This window comes from Oryx dammah, unplaced genomic scaffold, assembly GCF_014754425.2.
Source record: "Oryx dammah isolate SB20612 unplaced genomic scaffold, SCBI_Odam_1.1 HiC_scaffold_17, whole genome shotgun sequence".
In the NCBI taxonomy this organism is placed as follows: domain Eukaryota; kingdom Metazoa; phylum Chordata; class Mammalia; order Artiodactyla; family Bovidae; genus Oryx; species Oryx dammah.
The window spans coordinates 48,305,361-48,325,005 of NW_024070201.1; the positions used below are offsets into that span (position 1 = coordinate 48,305,361).

The window sequence follows — 19,645 nt, forward strand, 5'->3', positions numbered from 1 at the left end:
ATGGCAGCCCACCAGGCTCCCTCGTCCCTGGGATTTGCCAGGCAAGAACACTGGAGTGGATTGCATTTCCTTCTCCAATGCATGAAACTGAAAAGTGAAAGTGAAATCGCTCAGTCGTATCGACCCCATGAACTGCAGCCTGCTGGGCTCCTCCATCCATAGGATTTTCCAGGCAAGAGTACTGGAGTGGGTTGCCATTGCCTTCTCCTAACACACATTACTTTATTTAAAGAAAACATTGGATGGAAGTGTATAAATTGTATAAAATTTACATTTAGTAAAAACTAAATCCATTTCAGTCATTTATTTGCTGGTAACCATAGAAAATTTACACTATCTCCTACATGCCATATTTGTTTTGATGACACATTGGCTAATGTATGTACATTCCTACAAACAGTTAATAATATAAAGTAAAAGCTGAGAAATGGAAAATAAATAGTGAAAATGCCTACACAGCATAATTATCTGCCTGTTGACAGGTGTCGGGTCAGTGTCTTTGTGTCTGTCCAGATTGAAAAAGTCACAAATTTCTGGAGACCTCATCTGGCCCCTAAGGATGTTCCCTTCCTGGCCCTTTGCCAACATCTCCTTCTTCCAGCCTCCTGCTTTCCTGATGATTGGCATCCCAGGCCTGGAGACTGTTCATGGCTGGATCTCCATCCCCTTCTTCTCCATGTACACTGCAGCCCTCACTGGAAACTGCCTGATCCTCTTGGCTGTGAGGAGGACCCCCAGCCTGCACCAGCCCATGTACTACTTCCTGTCCATGCTGGCCCTCACCGACGTGGGCCTCACCTTGGCCACAATGCCCACCACGCTGGCTGTGCTCTGGTTTGACCATCGGCTCATCGGCTTCAACGCCTGTCTAGTCCAGATGTTCTTCCTCCACTTCTTCTCCGTGGTGGAGTCCTCAGTGCTCCTGGCCATGTCGTTTGACCGCTTTGTGGCCATCTCCAACCCCCTGCGCTATACCTCTGTCCTCACAAACAATGTCATCATCAGGATTGGGCTGGCCATTGTGGCCCGAGCCACTGTGTCCCTCTTCCCATTGCCCTTCTTACTAAAGAGATTGGACTTTTGCCCTGGCAAGATCCTCCTGTCCCACTCATTCTGTTTCCATGCAGATGTCATGAAACGAGCCTGTGCTGACATTACTGTCAATATCATTTATGGGCTGTATGTGGTTCTGTCCACAATGGGAATAGACTCCTTGCTTATTGTGCTGTCCTATACCCTTATTCTTCATACAGTGATGAGTCTGGCCTCTCCCAGAGAGCGTATCCGGGCCCTCAACACTTGTGTTTCTCATAGTTTAGCTGTTCTGGTTTTCTTCATCCCAGTCATAGGTGTGTCCATGATCCACCGTTTTGGGAGACACCTTCCCCCCATAGTACACGCCCTTGTTGCCTACGTGTACCTGGTGGTGCCCCCTGTGCTCAACCCCGTCATCTACAGTGTCAAGTCCAAGCCCATCAGGGAGGCCATGCTCAGGGTGCTGAGGGAGAAGAGGAAAGGCTGATGATGTCAAGAAATAACCTCAAAAATGGAGGGAAAACACAGTCACACAGTCATAACCTATGTCTGAAAAGCCTATTTTTCTGAGCCCTGACCCAGAGATGTTATCAAGAGAATGACAAACAAATGCATATCCTCAGACTCATGGGTGAAAAACAGTCCTGATTCTTTACTTCACTTATTAACCTCAGCTTTTTCATTCAGAACTTACTTGTGCAAGAGTCTGTAGTTGTCATAAGGAATAACATTAAATGAACCACAGGGAGTCTCTTTCCTCCACCGAAGGATAGAAGCTCTAGATACACAATTACAGTAAGTATAATAAGGCTGTGAGAGTTTCCCATGGAGAGTTATAGGGATGTGGAAGAGGGTTTGCTCCCTTGCCAGGGGAAAATGAGAAAGGAGTCAAGGAAGGAGGCTGAAAGGTGAGTCAGTTGTCAGGAAGGCAGAGAGGTCACACATAATCACTGGACATGATTGTAAAAGTGAAAAAACTGAGGTGTGGAGTTATCTGGTTGCTTGAGAAAAGGTGAGTGGTCAGATGTGGCTCAGCATAATGTGTGTGTTTGTGTGTGTGTGTGTGTGTGTGTGCCACAGGCAATGAAAGTGTAGTACAGCTCTTCAGAGCTATGGATGCAATGGACAGTCCTTGCTCCAAAAGTGTACCTCCTTGCTTGAAAATGCCCTTTCTCTGGCCTTTGACTGTCACCTGAGATTCTAATTTCAGACACTATAGATTTTAATTACACATCATTCACGTCTTCCTCATCTCTTAAAACTCCATGTCCCTGGGTTAGGAGCACCTTCATTCCAAAGTCATCACAAAGAGACCACTGAGGTAGGCACTTTCTGCATTGTCAGCTGCACTGGCAGAAAATCAGGGAGCAGGAAATTTAAGCAGGGTTTAGAGGCCTATGTTTTGACATAAATATTCTTTTATGATGCTACTGCACATATCTTTTACATCCTGGTGTCCATTTTGGTGGGCATATATTCAGAAGTGATAGTTACATGATATAGTACCTCCATATTTAATTTTATAAGGATGCTCCATACTATTTTTTTAGTAGCTGCACCAGTTTACATTATCGCCAATGATGCAGAAGGTTCCATATTCTCCACATCCTCAACAATGCTTGTTATCTTATTTTTTCAGTGATCGTTGTGAGGCTACATCTCTTTGTGGTTTTGATTTGCTTTTTCCTAAAAAGTAGCAAGTTTAGTTGCTACTTGCTTTGCAAGTTCTTTTTATATGCCTATTAGTATTTCTTCAAAGAAAGGGCTATTCAGTTCCTTTGCCCATTTTTTAATCAGGTTATATTTTTGTTCTTGAGTTACAGGAGTACTTTATATATTGCTAATTTTAATCCTTTATCAGATATGTAGTTTGCAAATATTTTCTCTTTTCCATGGATTGCCTTTTCACTCTGTTAATAGTGTTTCCTTTCCTGTGCAATAACTTTTTAGTTTGATGTATCCCCACTTGTCTGATTTTGCTTCTGTTGCTTGTGATTTTGGTTTCATTATTTCATAGGTCTTTGCCAAGTCCAGTTACATGAAGGTTTCCCCCAAGTTGTCTTCTACTAGTTTTATAGTTTATTATGGTCAAATATTTAATCCATTTTGAGTTAATTTTTGTGTATGATGTGAGATCTGGTTCAATTTTATTCATTTGCCTGAGAACATCCAATTTTCCCAACATCACTTGTCAAAGAGAATATCCTTTCCTCATTGTATGTTCTTGGGACTCTCATTAAAAAGTAATTGAGTATATATGGGTGAGTTTGGATTTCTATTGTACAAGACAGGTTTTATACCAGTGAAAGTGAAAGTCATTCAGTCATGTCCGACTCTTTGTGAACCCAAGGACTACAGTTCATGGAATTATAGGCCATAATACTGGAGTAGGTAGCCTTTCCCTTCTCCAGGGGATCTTCCAACCCAGGGATTGAACCCAGGTCTCCCACATTACATGCATATTCTTTACCAGCTAAGCCAGAAGGGAAGCTTATACCAGTACCATACTGTTTTAAATTGCTATAGATTTGTAATATATTTTGAAACCAGAAAGTATGTGATGCCTCCAGCTTTGTTCTTCTAATTCAAGTTTGCTTTGACTGTTGGGACTTTTTAGGACTTTTTTCTATTTCTGTAAAAGGTATCATTGAGATTTTTATATAATTTTCATTGACTTTGAAGATCATCTGGGGTAAAATGCACACTTTGACAATACTGACTCTTTCAATCCATGAACATAAAGTGTACTTTCATTTATTTATTGTCTTCTTCAGTGATTTATAGTTTTCAGTGTACAAGTCTGTCACCTCTTTAGTTAAATGTATTCCTAAGTATTTTATTTTTTTTGATTCTATTGTAAAACAGATTATTTTTTCTTATTGTCCATTTTGGATAATTGATTATTAGTGTAATAAAAACAAAACTGATTTTGTGTACTAACTTTGTACCCTGAAACTTTCTTGAATTTATTGTAAACTGTTTTCTTATAGAGCTTTGGGGATTTCGAATGCATAAGATTGTGTAGCCTGCAAACAGAGATAATTTTATGTCTAATTTTCCTGTTGGAGCTCTTTATTTCCTTTCCTTAAGTCACTACTTTGGCTTGGATTTTAGTACTATATTGAGTAGAGGTGAAAAAATTAGCATACTTCCCTTGTTTCCAATTCTCGTTCATGAGAAAAATGTTTCAGTTTTTACTATTGAGTATAATGTAAGTTATGGGCTTGTCATATATGTCCTGTATTAAGTTGGGAATACATTCTTTACATATCTATAGCTCCCATATTCATTTCAGCATTATTCACAATAGCCAAGATAGTGAAACAACCCAAATGTCCATCAACAGATGAATGGATAAAGAAAATGTGGTATACACATAAAGTGGATTATTACTTAGCCTTTAAAAAGAAAATCCAGCCATTTGCAACAAGGAAACATTTGGAGGTGATGGATGTCTGTCACCTTGATTGTAAGGAATGATTTTAAGGGTATATCAGTTCAGTTCAGTTCAGTTCAGTTCAGCCACTCAGTTGTGTCCAACTCTTTGCGACCCCATGAATCGCAGCACGCCAGGCGTCTCTGTCCATCACCATCTCCCAGAGTTCACTCAGACTCACGTCCATCGAGTCCGTGATGCCATCCAGCCATCTCATCCTCGGTCGTCCCCTTCTCCTCCTGCCCCCAATCCCTCCCAGCATCAGAGTCTTTTCCAATGAGTCAACTCTTCGCATGAGGTGGCCAGAGTACTGGAGTTTCAGCTTTAGCATCGTTCCTTCCAAAGAAATCCCAGGGCTGATCTCCTTCAAAATGGACTGGTTGGATCTCCAAGGGACTCTCAAGAGTCTTCTCCAACACCACAGTTCAAAAGCATCAATTCTTCAGCACTCAGCCTTCTTCACAGTCCCACTCTCACATCCATATATGACCACAGGAAAAACCAGAGCCTTGACTAGATGGACCTTAGTCGGCAAAGTAATGTCTCTGCTTTTGAATATGCTATCTAGGTTGATCATAACTTTTCTTCCAAGGAGTAAGCGTCTTTTAATTTCATGGCTGCAATCGCCATCTGCAGTGATTTTGGAGCCCCCAAAAATAAAGTCTGACACTGTTTCCACTGTTTCCCCATCTATTTCCCATGAAGTGATGGGACCAGATGCCATAGTTATGTTCAAATGGATCAAATTATATAAATTAAAGAAATTCAGTTTTCTGTACATTAATGATACCTCAATAAAGCTGTAACACACATACACACACACACAAATGCTTCTGCATGTTGGCTCTGGGGCCTCTTCATGCTTTCATGATTTCACTTAATAGAAGTAAAGGAAGCCCCTGGAGATAGAACAAGATGGCAAGGACAATGTCCTGGGTAGGATGGCATGCTGCATTTCTAAATCACAAGTCCAGAGACACAGGTGAGCTCCCATGTCTTCCCCCATTCATCTCTCTGTGTCTTAAGCCATTTATTCACCATCTATCCTCCCAGGTTACTTTATCTATAGTTGCTATGAAACATGATAGTGCTTTCACAAAATCCCAGGAGAAACAGACACAGAAGTGGATCTGCTTAACCTGCAAGAACAACCCTAGGAACCAAGAAGATAGTGCAGAGAAATAAACACAACTCATCTGAGTGTCTGTAAGGGTCACTTGGAAGGGCCAGGAAGTATTCTGTGTGACTCCACATACTAAAAGACATAGTTAAAAAAAAAGGTTTGAAGTGCCAAGTAAAATCTCCTACGGATGTGGTAACAGGGATGAGCCTAGAGAGGATGATTCTAGCCCTCTCCTTCACCAATCAGGTGCTCAATAATATAACTTTCCAACCAAAAATACATATTTTGCACATTTTCCATTACCCAGGAAAGACTAAGCTGAGACTATCCTCTGTAGCCTGTTGCCAGGATGTCCCTGGGGTGCAGCAGCTCAAGGCACCAGGTATAAAGTGGGGTCTTAGTTGCAGAGATTTTCTGGGCTCCTTCAGAATGAGGAACAGTAGAGAAGGCTGCAAGAACAAGCAGGGTGAGTAACTTGGGGCCCATATACAACCCTTCATACACATGTTATTTATTAGGAGGGGGGCCTGGTGAGAGAATCTGAGCTGCCCTCTTGATCAGCTGCTTTCATGTGGAAGAGCCATTGAGATGGAGAAGGAACACACGCCAAGAGCAGGAAAGAAAGGAAGGAGGCCAGCCTTCCCATAAATGCCAGATCTACATTCATACCCCTCCCCCCACCCCACTTCACTCCTGTAGGGGAAAAGAAGTGAAAGAGACTACTTTCCTGCAGCATAGAGACTGTCTAATTCAGATAATTATGCAGAAACCCAGACTCTGTGTCCAAGCAGATTAGTACCTTTTTATTCCTCTAAGTAAGGTATCAATATAAAGGTATGTTAATATTCCACTCCAGAGAGCATGCTGTGGGTAATCTAGATATTTGCTTGCTATCTCAATTCTCTCTATAAGATTTGTCTTTCCCATGTTTTCTGAGTAAGAAGAAACTCTTAGAAGACCACTTGGCTTAAATAATGCAAAATTGTTACACCATAGCATTAGATAGCACCTGCATCATGTCACAGAATTATCATGTTTATATCTCTCTTTTTCTGGTAGGAAAAAGAAAAGCACTTGACTTTTATCGGCGAGGGGTGTATAGTTGTTTTACAATATTGTGTTGGTTCCTACTTTACAACGAATTGAATCAGTTTCATGTTCGCGCTCGATTTTACACCTCCCACCCACACCCCCTCATTCAACCCGTCTGGGTCACCACAGAGCACTGAGCTGAGCGCCCTGTGCTGCACTGTAGATATACTCCCCGTGAGTCCACATATCCGTACTCTATGTCTGGACCTCTATTCCTGCCCTGAAAAGAGGTTCCTCTGTACCATTTTTCTAGAATCCACATATATGCGTTAACATATGATATTTGTTTTTCACTTTCTTACTTCACTCTGTATGACAAACTCTAGCTCCATCCACATTTCTACAAATGACCCAGTTTCACTTCTTTTATGACTGAGAAGTATTCCATCATATGTATGCACCACATCTTTATCCATTCATCTATCAATGGATATTTAGGTTGATTCCATGTCCTGGCTATTCTAAACAGTGCTGCAGTGAATATTGGACTGCATGTGTCTTTCTGAATAATGGTTTTCTCTGGGTATATACCCAGTAGTGGTATTGCTGGGTCATAGGGTAGTTATATTTTCAGTTTTTTAAGGAATATTCATACTGTTCTCCATAGTGGCTGTATTAACATACATTCTCATCAAGTGTGGGAGACTTCCCTTTTCTCCACATCCTATCTAGCATTTTTGCAGATGTTTTGAAGATGGCCATCTGACCTGTGTGAGCTGATACTTCACTGTAGTTTTTATATGCATTTCTCTAATAATTAGTGATATTGAGCATCTTTTCATGTGTCTCTTGATCATCTGTATGCACTTGATTTTGAGTTCAAGTAAAGAAAGTATGGTGGATTCAACCTTTTGCTTCTCGGCTATTTGACTTTCCCAGACACATGGAGTCAGAAGATAACAGAATCCTAGAGTGCTAAAGTGGAAAGGATGGAATTCCTCAGGGGAGAGCTATAATTTAAAATATCTTTGACCTTTTAGTGTCCTGGAGATAATAATAGAAGACCAAATCTGGTCTGATTCCAGGTTTAAATGATTTATTTTAAAATTCTGAACCACATGGGAAGCACAAAACATATCAATCCAACTTGGCTACTAAAATAGTTATTTTAGTAAAATAAGAGTGGGAAAAAAAAGCCTTCCCTTTTTTTTTTTAAACCACAGAGAATCTTTTCCAGTATTATTTCCTCATAACACTAATATACACAAAAAAAACAGGTAAAAAGGTCATTATCTGGATGTAAGGGAGAAATTGGCTTGGTTGTATAAGAGTTACTCATACTTTTTGGCAATTTTCCTTAAGGGGTATACTATAATTTTAACCCCTTAAGCTCTAAACTTCTTGTAATGTTCAGCTTAAGTTACCATTTGGATCCTGCTACCACAGCCAAGAGTAATAGATCACACAAATACCCACAGTTACATGGGACCTACATATCAACTGTGGAAAAAAGCAAGTTTAAAACAAGAGATTTAAGAGTAATTCAATAATAGATGAATTAATGCAGGATGAAAGAAAGAGAACTGTGACATTAATCCCAGATAAAATTAATCCTCTTCTCCTGCTTCTGCTGCTAAGTCGCTTCAGTCATATGCAACTCTGTGCCACCCCAGAGATGGCAGCCCACCAGGCTCCTCCATCCCTAGGATTCTCCAGGCAAGAATATTGGAGTAGATTGCCATTTCCTTCTCCAATGCATGCATGCATGCTACATCGCTTCAGTCGTGTCTGACTCTATGTGACCCCATGGACAGCAGCCCACCAGGCTCCTCTGTCCACAGGATTCTCTCAGCAAGAATACTGGAGTGGGTTGCCATTTCCTTCTCCAAATTAATCCTCAGATTCCTTCAAATTAAATGGAGAGCTGACACATTTATTTTGATTTGTGCTGCCAATGGCAAAGAGTATCTCCTGAATTGATCCTAAGCAAATCCAAATGAAATTAGTTAATAATGACAATTAATTGTATTAATCTGAAGAAACCACTGGTCTTTACTATACACAAAGTATATAGCTTAAGTTGTGAACATATGGACCTTTGCTATGCTACGTTAATGGACCGAGTGAAGAAGAACTGGGTAATAAAATTACTGTCTTCATTCAATCATTCATTTTCTTGTTCATTTATTGGTTATACCTGAAAAAAAAGAGTATAGAAATTTGTGAAATCATCAAAATCAGAACAGTAAGATGAACTAAGAGCTGAAGAAATATACTTGGGAATAGTAAAGAGAAAAGCAAAACCAAGGAGATAATTACCACAATAAAAGGCAAATGACTTTATAAGAAGGTTCTAAAGGGTCACAGCCTTTGCCCTGCTTAGAGCAAAGGCTAACAGAGTTTTGCCAAGAGAACACATTGATCATAGCAAACACCCTCTTCCAACAACATAAGAGATGACTCCACACATGGACATTACCAGATGGTCAATACCAAAATCAAAATGATTATATGCTTTGCAGCCAAAGATGGAGAACCTCTATATAGTCAGCAAAAACAACACCAGGATCATGAACTCAGATCATGGACTCATATAGCTCAGATCATAAAACTACTTATTGCAAAATTCAAACTTAAACTGAAGAAAGTAGGGAAAACCACTAGACCATTCAAGTATGACCTAAATCAAATCACTTATGATTATACAGTGGAAGTGACAAATAATTCAAGGGATTAGATCTGATAGACAGAGTGCCTGAAGAACTATGGACAGAGGTTCATGACACTCTACAGAAGGCAGTGATCAAGACCATCCCAAGAAAAAGAAATGCAAAAGGGCAAAATGATTGTCTGAGGAGGCCTTACTAATAGTTGAGAAAAGAAAAGATGTGAAAGGCAAAGGAGAAAAGGAAAGATACACTCATTTGAATGCAGAGTTCCAAAGAATAGCAAGGAGAGATAAGAAAGCCTTTCTCAGTGATCAGTGCAAAGAAATAGAGGAAAAGAACAGAATGAGAAAGACTAGAGATCTCTTCAAGAAAATTAGAGAATACTAAGGGAACATTTCATGCAAAGATGGGCATGATAAAGGACAGAAATGGTATGGACCTCACAGAAGCAGAAGATATTAAGAAGAGGTGGCACAAATACGAAGAACTATACAAAAAAGATCTTAATGACCCAAACAACCACGATGGTGTGATCACTCACCTAGAGCCAGACATCCTGGAATGTGAAGTCAAGTGGGCCTTAGGAAGCATCACTATTAATAAAGCTAGTGGAGGTGATGGAATTCCAGTTGAGCTATTTCAAATCTTAAAAGATGATGCTATGAAAGTGCTGCACTCAATATGCCAGCAAATTTGGAAACTTCAGCAGTGGCCACAGGACTGGAAAAGTTCAGTTTTCATTCCAATTCCAAAGAAAGGCAATGCCAGAGAATGTTCAAAGTACTACACAATTGCACTCATCTCACACGCTAGCAAAATAATGCTCAAAATTCTCCAAGCTAGGCTTCAACAGTATGTGTACCAAGAACTTTCAGATGTTCAACCTGGATTTAGAAAAGGCAGAGGAACTAGGGGTCAAATTGCCAACATCCGTTAGATCATAGAAAAAGCAAGAGATTTCCAGAAAAACATGTATTTCTATTTTATTGATTACTCCAAATCCTTTAACTGTGTGGATCACAACAAACTGTGGAAAATTCTGAAAGATATGGGAATACCAGACCACCTTACCTGCTTCCTGAGAAATCTGTATGCAGGTCAGGAAGCAACAATTGGAACTGGACATGAAACAGCAAACTGGTTCCAAATAGGAAAGGAGTACATCAAGGCTGTATATTGTCACCCTGCTTATTTAACTTATATGCAGAGTACATCATGCAAATTGCTGGGCTGGATGAAGCACAAGCTGGAATCAAGATTGCCGGGAGAAATATCAATAACCTCAGGTATGTAGATGACACCACACTTATGACAGACAGCAAAGAGGAACTAAAAACCTCTTGATGAAGGTGAAAGAGGGGAGTGAAAAAGCTGGCTTGAAACTCAACATTCAAAAAACTAAGATCATGGCATCCAGTCCCATCACTTCATGACAAATAGATGGGGAAACAATGGAAATAGTGATAGATTTTATTTTGGAGGGCCCCAAAATCACTGCAGATGGTGACTGCCACCATGAAATTAAAAGACACGTGCTCCATAGAAGAAAAGCTTTGACAAACCTAAACTGCTTATTAAAAAACAGAGACATTTTTTGCTGACAAAGGTCCATCAAGTCAAAGGTATGGTTTCTCCAGGAGTCATGTATGGATATGAGAGTTGGACTATAAAGAAAGCTGAGCACTGAAGAGTTGATGCTTTTGAACTATGGTGTTGAAGAAGACTCATGAGAGTCCCTTGGACCTCAAGGAGATCCAGTCAGTCCATCCTAAAGGAAATCAGTCCGGACTATTCATTGGAAGAGCTGATGCTGAAGCTGAAGAACTGACTGTGCAAAGAACTGACTCTTTGGGAAAGACCCTGATGCTGGGAAAGATTGAAATTTGGAGGAGAAGGAGACGACAGAGGATGAGATGGTTGGATGGCATCACTGACTTGGTGGACACGAGTTTGATCAAGCTCCAGGAATTTTTGATGGACAAGGAGGCCTGGTGTGCTGCAGTCTATGGGATCGCAAAGAGTCAGACATATCTTAGCGACTGAACTGAACTGAAACAGTCACAGAGAAATGGCAGAAGATTTTTGGAGAAAGAGGAAAAGGTTTCATTTCCAGAACCTCAATCTTATCACCATGGAACATCAGCAGAAAACAAGCTCTTCTTGATAATCTGATCCTGCCAGCCCCACACTTAACAAATCTCCAGTATCTAGTACAGCCAATACAGGAGGTCTAAGATTGTTTAAAGTGTGTAAGCCAAATAGACCTGAATTTTAATTTGGATTCCTTTCTGGCATAGCCTAGAGAAACTCTTTAAGCCTCTCCCTCCAGTTTTATCTTTTATTATTATTGTCATTTTGATTATTTGTTTAAAATATACTTTTTTAAAGTAATACTTGTCATTTTTTGAGACTGAGTGGTATTATTTACTAATATATGAGAGAACAGAATGTCTAATATCTGGAAGACAAGAGGTATCCAATAACTGATAAGAAAATGTATTTCCCCAAAATCAACCTAGAGGGGAGGGGTGGGTAGGGAGATGGGAAAGAGGTTAAAAGGGAGGGGATATATGTATACCTATGGCTGATTCATGTTGAGGTTTGACAGGAAACAACAAAAGTCTGTAAAGAAATTATCCTTCAATTAAAAAATAAATAAAAAATTAAAATAAAAAAGGAAAAATGTTATAAAATTTTTAGGTTAAAAATTTTTTAAATATAAAATGTTGTGTTAGTTTCAAACAAAAAGAAAATTTATTTCCCCAAAATCAGAAACTAAACTGATATTTCTAGGACAGATCCCACTAAATCCTCATTGAGCCTAAATTTATGTCTTTCATTCATATCTTTGATTGGCTTCTGTGGAAATTCTAACTTGGAGAAGAGAACCTTAGGTCTCATCCTCCTGCAGCTGTGGCCCTCCCAGCTAGAGCTGAAATCAGTGCTGAGAGATTTCAGGGAGGTCATTCAAGGACAAATCAAGTCCTCTTGATGAGTGTGCTAAGAGGCTGAACAAAAGATTTAGCTGGTATTCTAAACATTATGGGGAACGCTCAGTGAATGGAGTGAGAAAATGATTCCTACAAAGCAATGTGTAGCCTGGATTGCAGGGGCATTTAAAGACCCAGGCAGATATTCTCTGGGCAAGGCAGAGACAGACCCCAAATATCTAAGTGTTCTCAGCGACCTGGTGAGAATCAAGTGTCTCTTCATTCAACAAAAATTTCCTAGTACTTAACAGCCTAGGTATTAAACATTATGGGTCTTGATTAGAAGACAACGTCCTAGGATTTGTACTCAGACCCTCCAAACACAAGAAGATCCCAAGTTCTAATAGTTTTAATAATTCAGGAAGAAGCTGCAGCTTTCTTTTCCTTTGTTGGACTTCAGAATTTCTCTTTTCACTTTAGATAAAATATTTCCCTTCTATGTCTATCAGAAAAGTAATTATAAAAGCACATGTGATAACTATGTTAATCTTTTAAAATTTTGCAAAAAGGAATGATCATGAGCATTTAAAATGTCTTTTATATATTCAAGAGGGCTAACACACATCACTTTATTTAAAGAAAACACTGGAAGTAAGGGTGGAAATAGTATAAAATTTACATTTATTAAGAACTAAATCTTAAATCTATTTCAATCATTTATTTTCTGATAATCATAGAGAAGTTATACTATCTCCTAAGTGGTATGTTTGTTTTCATGACATATAGGTTGTTATATATACATTCTTGGAACAGTTAATAATACAAAGTAAAAGCTGAGAAATAGAAAATAATTAACGAAAGAGCCTACACAGTATAAATAAATGTCTTCCTAATAGGTGTATGGTCAATGTCTTTGTGTCTGCCCAGATTGAAAAGGTCACAAATTTCTGGAGACCTCAACTGCCTTCCCAAGATGCTTGCTTCCTGGTCCTTTGCAACATCTCCTTCTTCCAGCCTCCTGCTTTCCTGATGATTGGCATCCCAGGCCTGGAGACTGTTCATGGCTGGATCTCCATCCCCTTCTCCTCCATGTACGCTGCGGCCCTCACTGGAAACTGCCTGATCCTCTTGGCTGTGAGGAGGACCCCCAGCCTGCACCAGCCCATGTACTACTTCCTGTCCATGCTGGCCCTCACCGACGTGGGCCTCACCTTGGCCACAATGCCCACCACGCTGGCCGTGCTCTGGTTTGACCATCGGCTCATCGGCTTCAACGCCTGTCTGGTCCAGATGTTCTTCCTCCACTTCTTCTCCGTGGTGGAGTCCTCGGTGCTCCTGGCCATGTCGTTTGACCGCTTTGTGGCCATCTCCAACCCCCTGCGCTATGCCTCTGTCCTCACAAACAATGTCATCATCAGGATTGGGCTGGCCATTGTGGCCCGAGCCACTGTGTCCCTGTTCCCATTGCCCTTCTTACTAAAGAGACTGGACTTTTGCCCTGGCAAGATCTTCCTGTCCCACTCATTCTGTTTCCATGCAGATGTCATGAAGCAGGCCTGTGCTGACATTACTGTCAATATCATTTATGGGCTGTATGTGGTTCTGTCCACAATGGGAATAGACTCCTTGCTTATTGTGCTGTCCTATACCCTTATTCTTCATACAGTGATGAGTCTGGCCTCTCTCAGAGAGCGTATCCAGGCCCTCAACACTTGTGTTTCTCATAGTTTAGCTGTTCTGGTTTTCTTCATCCCAGTCATAGGCGTGTCCATGATCCACCATTTTGGGAGACACCTTCCCCCCATAGTACACGCCCTTGTTGCCTACGTGTACCTGGTGGTGCCCCCTGTGCTCAACCCTGTCATCTACAGTGTCAAGTCCAAGCCCATCAGGGAGGCCATGCTCAGGGTGCTGAGGGAGAAGAGGAAAGGCTGATGACGTCAAGAAATAACCTCAGAATCTGAGGGAAAACACAGTCAAACAATCATAATCTATGTCCAGAAAGCCCATTTTTCTGAGCTCTGACCCAGAAACATTATCAAGAGAATAACACACAAATCACCCTCATACATATGGGTGAAATGCAGTCCTGATTCCTTCTTAAGTCTTTGTGGCTTCACATTTAATTTGTTTATTTATTTATTTGTTATTTTTCTCTGTGCTGCATCACTTTCAGGATCTTAATTCCCCAACCACGAATGAAACCTGGAGCTCCAGCAGTGAGAATGCCAAGTCCTAACCACTGGACCACCAAGGACTTCCTCAGTTCTAACTGTTTTCTCCACTCATTAAATTCACTTTTTAAATTTCGTGTTTATTTATGTTAGAATCTGTGGTTGTTATAAGAAATATTTAAATGAACCACATGTAATCTCTTCCCTACTTTGAAAGGTAGCAGCTTCTAAACACACAATTATAATAATGTGTAATAAGGTTGTGAGAGGTTCACACAAAGTGGTATAGAAGCCTAGAGGTGGATTTGCTGCCTTGACAGGAGGAAATGAGATAGGAGTTAGGGAAGAAGGAGGCTGAAAGATGAGTAGGAGCTTATAGGCAGAAAATGTAGGCAATGGGAGGTCATACCTAATAAATGGAAAAGAAGATAAAAAATGATAAAACTGAGGCATGGAGTTATCTGGTTGATGTGAAAAAGTGAGTGGTTAGGTATGGCTCAGCATAATGTGTTAGGTGTTGGAGGGAGAAGAACTGGAGATGAGCTGGAAATGACAGGCAGTGGTGAGACCTCTTTAACTTTTCAGATCTGATTGGACCATTTGGTCTTCATTCTTTGTTTAAAAGTCAGCCTTGGAAAGGCTACTGCAATGTAAAAAGTTGTAGAGGCTTTACTGTGTATCACGAATTAGTAAGGTGAAAGTAGAGGAGAAAAAGAATGAAAGGAAAACATTTAAGAAGTTGTTTTAACAGTCTAGAAAAAAGAATGTAAACTAAAGCTAAGTCAATAATTTGTTTTTAATAGATGTAATTTTTTAAATTTAATTTCATCTCCACATTTCTCTTCTCTGTCTTCTGAAAGTACCTGGAAGCAATGATACCGGCATCAATGAGCAAGACTAGTATCTATTTGCTTCTAAATACCATTCACCACTACATAAAACCTAGGATTCTTGGAGTAGTGGCTAATTCCAGGTATCCGGGTATGAAGCAGGGAGTACACAAAGTGAGATGAAATAGTTTATGTCTGAAGCAATAAAAAAACACAAAGTCAGTAGGAGCATTAAACACACACACACACAGAAACTCATTCAAAAAGGCTGCTGCTGCTGCTGCTAAGTCGCTTCAGTCATGTCCGACTCTGTGCAACCCCAGAGACGGCAGCCCACCAGGCTCCGCCGTCCCTGGGATTCTCCAGGCAAGAACACTGGAGTGGGTTGCCATTTCCTTCTCCAATGCATGAAAGTGAAAAGTGAAAGTGAAGTCACTGAGTCATGTCCAACTCTCAGCGACCCCATGGACTGCAGCCTACCAGGCTCCGCCGTCCCTGGGATTTTCCAGGCAAGAGTACTGGAGTGGGGTGCCATTGCCTTCTCCAGTGACCAAATGTAAGTCAATTAGAACATTAAAAATAATTTTAACAGAAATTGATTATAGAAAATAGAATTCTTTAAGAAAAGTATGAGTCCCCAGTGATATTCAAAATGAAGAGGGAGAAAAGAAGAAAACTCTTTTTATAGAAGAAGGTCATGAAACAAATGCAGAAGTATTGATTTATAAGATAACCTCTTTTCAGTTTTTAATGTATTTTAAATAATCAACAAATGTTTAAAGGATGTTCAGATACAATATTCACACAGTTTCAAACTACATTGCACAACTTACTTACTAAATAAAAAAGGATAAATCTGTTTCAACATTAAAGAGACTGGCAATAATATCTTAAGCAAATGATCAAATTTAGATTAACCAGTAAGATGTAATCTGACCTTATGTGCTTTTTGATATGAATAAGGACACAAAATCTCATATGTAAAAGTCCTACCAAAAATGCTCAACCTGAATCTAACTCTGAGGAATAACCAGGGAAACAATATATATGGAAAGCACCACACACACGCATACCTACACTAACATACACACACACACACACACACACAAACTAGTAGCCTGGGATAGTTTTCAAAATACAGTGTTATAAAAGTTGTGTCAGGGACTTAATCTAAATTAAAAGAAATCAAAGGGGCATAAAAACCAAATGCTAGCATTAATTAGCCATTATTAGGACAATCATGGAATTCAAATATGTATTGTATATAAGTACTAGTATTTAGTACCGTTCAGTTCCGTCGCTCAGTCATGTCTGACTCTTTGCAACCCCATGGACTGCAGCAGCATGACAGGCCTCCCTGTCCATCACCAACTCCTGGAGTTTACGCAAACTCATGTCCTTAGAGGCGGTGATGCCATCCAACCATCTCATCCTCTCTCGTGCCCTTCTCTTCCTGCCTTCAATCTTTCCCAGCATCAGGGTCTTTTCAAATGAGTCAGTTCTTTGCATCAGGTGGCCAAAGTATTGGAGCTTCAACTTCAGCATCAGTCCTTCCAATGAATATTCAGGACTGATTTCCTTTAGGATGGACTGACTGGATCTCCTTGCTGACCAAGGGACTCTCAAGAGTCTTCTCCAACACCACAGTTCAACAGCATCAGTTCTTCAGGGCTCAGCTTTTTTTGTAGTCCAACTCTCACATCCACACATGACTACTGGAAAAACCATAGCTTTGACTAGACGGATATTTGTTGGCAAAGTAATGTCTCTGTTTTTTAATATGCTGTCTAGGTTGGTCATAACTTTCCTTCCAAGGAGCAAGCGTCTTTAATTTCATAGAGGCAGTCGCCATCTGCCGTGATTTTGGAGCCCCCAAAAATAAAGTCTGTCACTGTTTCCATTGTTTCCCCATCTATTTGCCATGAAGTGATGGGACCAGTACCATGATCTTAGTTTTCTGAATGTTAAGTTTTAAGCCAACTGTTTCACTCTCCTTTCACTTTCATCAAGAGGCTCTTTAGTTCTTCTTCACTTTCTGCCATAAAGGTGGTGTCATCTGCATATCTGAGGTTGTTGATGTTTCTCCTGGCAATCTTGATTCCAGCTTGTGCTTCTTCCACCCCAGCATTTCTCATGATGTACCCTGCATATAAGTTAAGCAGAGTGACAATATTCAGCCTTGACATACTCCTTTCCCAATTTGGAACCAGTCTGTTGTTCCATGTCCAGTTTTAACTGTTGCTTCCTGTTGCATACAAATTTCTCAAAAGGTGGTCTGGTATTCCCATCTCTTTCAGAATTGTCCACAGTTTGTTGTGATCCACACAGTCAAAGGTTTTGGCATACTCAATAAAGCAGAAATAGATGTTTCTCTGGAACTCTCTTCCTTTTTATGATCCAGTGGATGTTGGCAATTTGATCTCTGGTTCCTCTGCCTTTTCTAAAGCCAACTTGAACATCTGGAAGTTCATGGTTCACATCTGGAAGTTCACGGTTGAAGGCTGGCTTGGAGAATTTTGAGCATTACTTTACTAGCTCGTGAGATGAGTGCAATTGTGAGGTAGTTTGAACATTCTTTGGCATTGCCTTTGTTTGGGTTTGGAATGAAAACTGACCTTTTCCAATCCTGTGGCCACTGCTGAGTTTTCCAAATTTGCTGGCATATTGAGTGCAACACTTTCACAGCATCATCTTTTAGGATTTGAAATACCTCAACTGTAATTTCATCACCTCCACTAGCTTTGTTTATAGTGATGCTTCATAAGGCCCACTTGACTTCACATTCCAGGGTGTCTGGCTCTAGGTGAGTGATCACAATAGTATTAGGCTGGTATGATTTGCCTAGGTTTAAAAATAGTTTTGTGATTAGGTAGTAAAATCTATTTTTAGGAAGTGCATACTTAATATTTATTAAGAAGGGTTAAAATAGCTATAATTTATTTTCAAATGAGTTATCAAAATAAATGTGTGTGAGTGCATATATAGTGAAGGCAGGAAAGAGAGACAGAAAACAGTGTTAAAAATGTTGCTAATCTAGGTGATTGGAATACAAGTATCAGAACCTTGTATACAAGACAGCAAAAAAGACACAGATGTATCAAACAGTCTTTTTGACTCTGTGGGAGAGGGCAAGGGTGGGATGGTTTGGGAGAATGGCATTGAAACATGTATATTATGATATGTGTAATGAATCGGCAGTCCAGGTTTGATGTATGATACAGGGTGCTCGGGGCTGGTGCACTGGGATGACCCAGAGGACTGGGATGGGGAGGGAGGTGGGAGGTGGGTTCAGGAGAGGGAACACATGTACACCCACGGCAGATTCATGTCAATATATGGCAAAACCAATACAATATTGTAATTAGCCTCCAAATAAAATAAATATTTTTTAAAAGAAGAATATTCTTTTGACTCTTGAAGACATTTTAAATTTATAAAAATGAGGAAGTGTGAGTGGAGCATATCTTATATATACATGTGTGTGTGTGTGTGTGTGTGTGTATAAAGAGAGAGAGACAGAGAGACCCTCATGCCCATGGTCCTATATTTCAAGAGAGATAGGACAGCCTCTTAGATAATTATTAGATACTGAGGAGATCCTAAGACTGAGTTTGGGTATGCATGTTAGGGGTGCTGAATTAGAATTCAGAGGCAGCAAAATAATCATACCTCCTCTTGACTAAATATGATTTTACTCAAAACTGTAATTGGGACTTCATGAACTCCCACCCACTCCAAGCCAAATCAGAAAGTTCAACAGTGATCACTGAGCACCCAATGTTTCCTTCAGTTGTAATACTTAACACACTGTATTATAATTATGGATAAAAAATGCTTCCCATTCAATGCATAATGCTTTAATGGGTGGATGAATGAACACAGTGAAAGAATGTATCAGCAGCATAGGGCCTACAGAGTGTCTTCAGAAATGGAGATCTCTGGATGCAGGGTCTTGTTCCCCTCCCCTAGCTTACCTTCAAATGTAGGCAGCAGAGGCCTGGCCCACAGCTGTGCATCCCTGGGGAGAGGGCCTCCAGCTTCTTTACTGCTAGAGTCCCCGACTCCTACTCTCACTGTCTTAATTAGAAGACTCTTCTCCTTCTGGAGGAGATAAAAGTTCCTGTCATCTGGGCCTGTGATCTTCTCTCTGCTACTCCTTTTGTAGCCTATACACACCTCTCTTAGAACTCTTACCACTTGCTGTTGAAACATGCTTTATACTGACAGTTTCTGGAAGGCAACAGTGAAACCTATTTCACATTGAATGTCTTCATTATCCAGAAAAGAGATTCGACCAAAGGTGGCTTCAGGAATACTGCTTGAATAAACCTATTTATGAATCATAACTCCTAAATAAATGCACTGAAGTTTATTCATGTATTTATTCAACAACTACTTATTAAGTTTACATCAAAT

General features: G+C 40.1%; 2 protein-coding genes across 2 annotated transcripts; both read left to right on the forward strand.

Annotated features, from left to right (window-relative positions):
* The first annotated feature begins 544 nt into the window (after positions 1–544).
* Positions 545–1,522, forward strand: LOC120876687 (olfactory receptor 51I2-like). Its single transcript, XM_040258659.1, has one exon. It carries the CDS (start codon positions 560–562, stop codon positions 1,520–1,522), a length of 963 nt encoding a protein of 320 aa, XP_040114593.1. The 5' UTR covers positions 545–559.
* An 11,595-nt stretch (positions 1,523–13,117) lies between these two features.
* On the forward strand, positions 13,118–14,160 carry LOC120875941 (olfactory receptor 51I2-like; the record flags this gene model as incomplete). Its single annotated transcript, XM_040257686.1, is given in 2 exon segments — positions 13,118–13,217; positions 13,220–14,160. Coding segments are annotated over 2 exon segments (1,041 nt in total), but the record flags the coding sequence as incomplete, so codon positions are not given.
* Between the last annotated feature and the right edge of the window lie 5,485 nt (positions 14,161–19,645).

Coding starts and splice junctions, on each gene's coding strand:
- LOC120876687 (XM_040258659.1), top strand. CDS start 560: ATGTTCCCTTCCTGGCCCTTTGCCAACATCTCCTTCTTCCAGCCTCCT.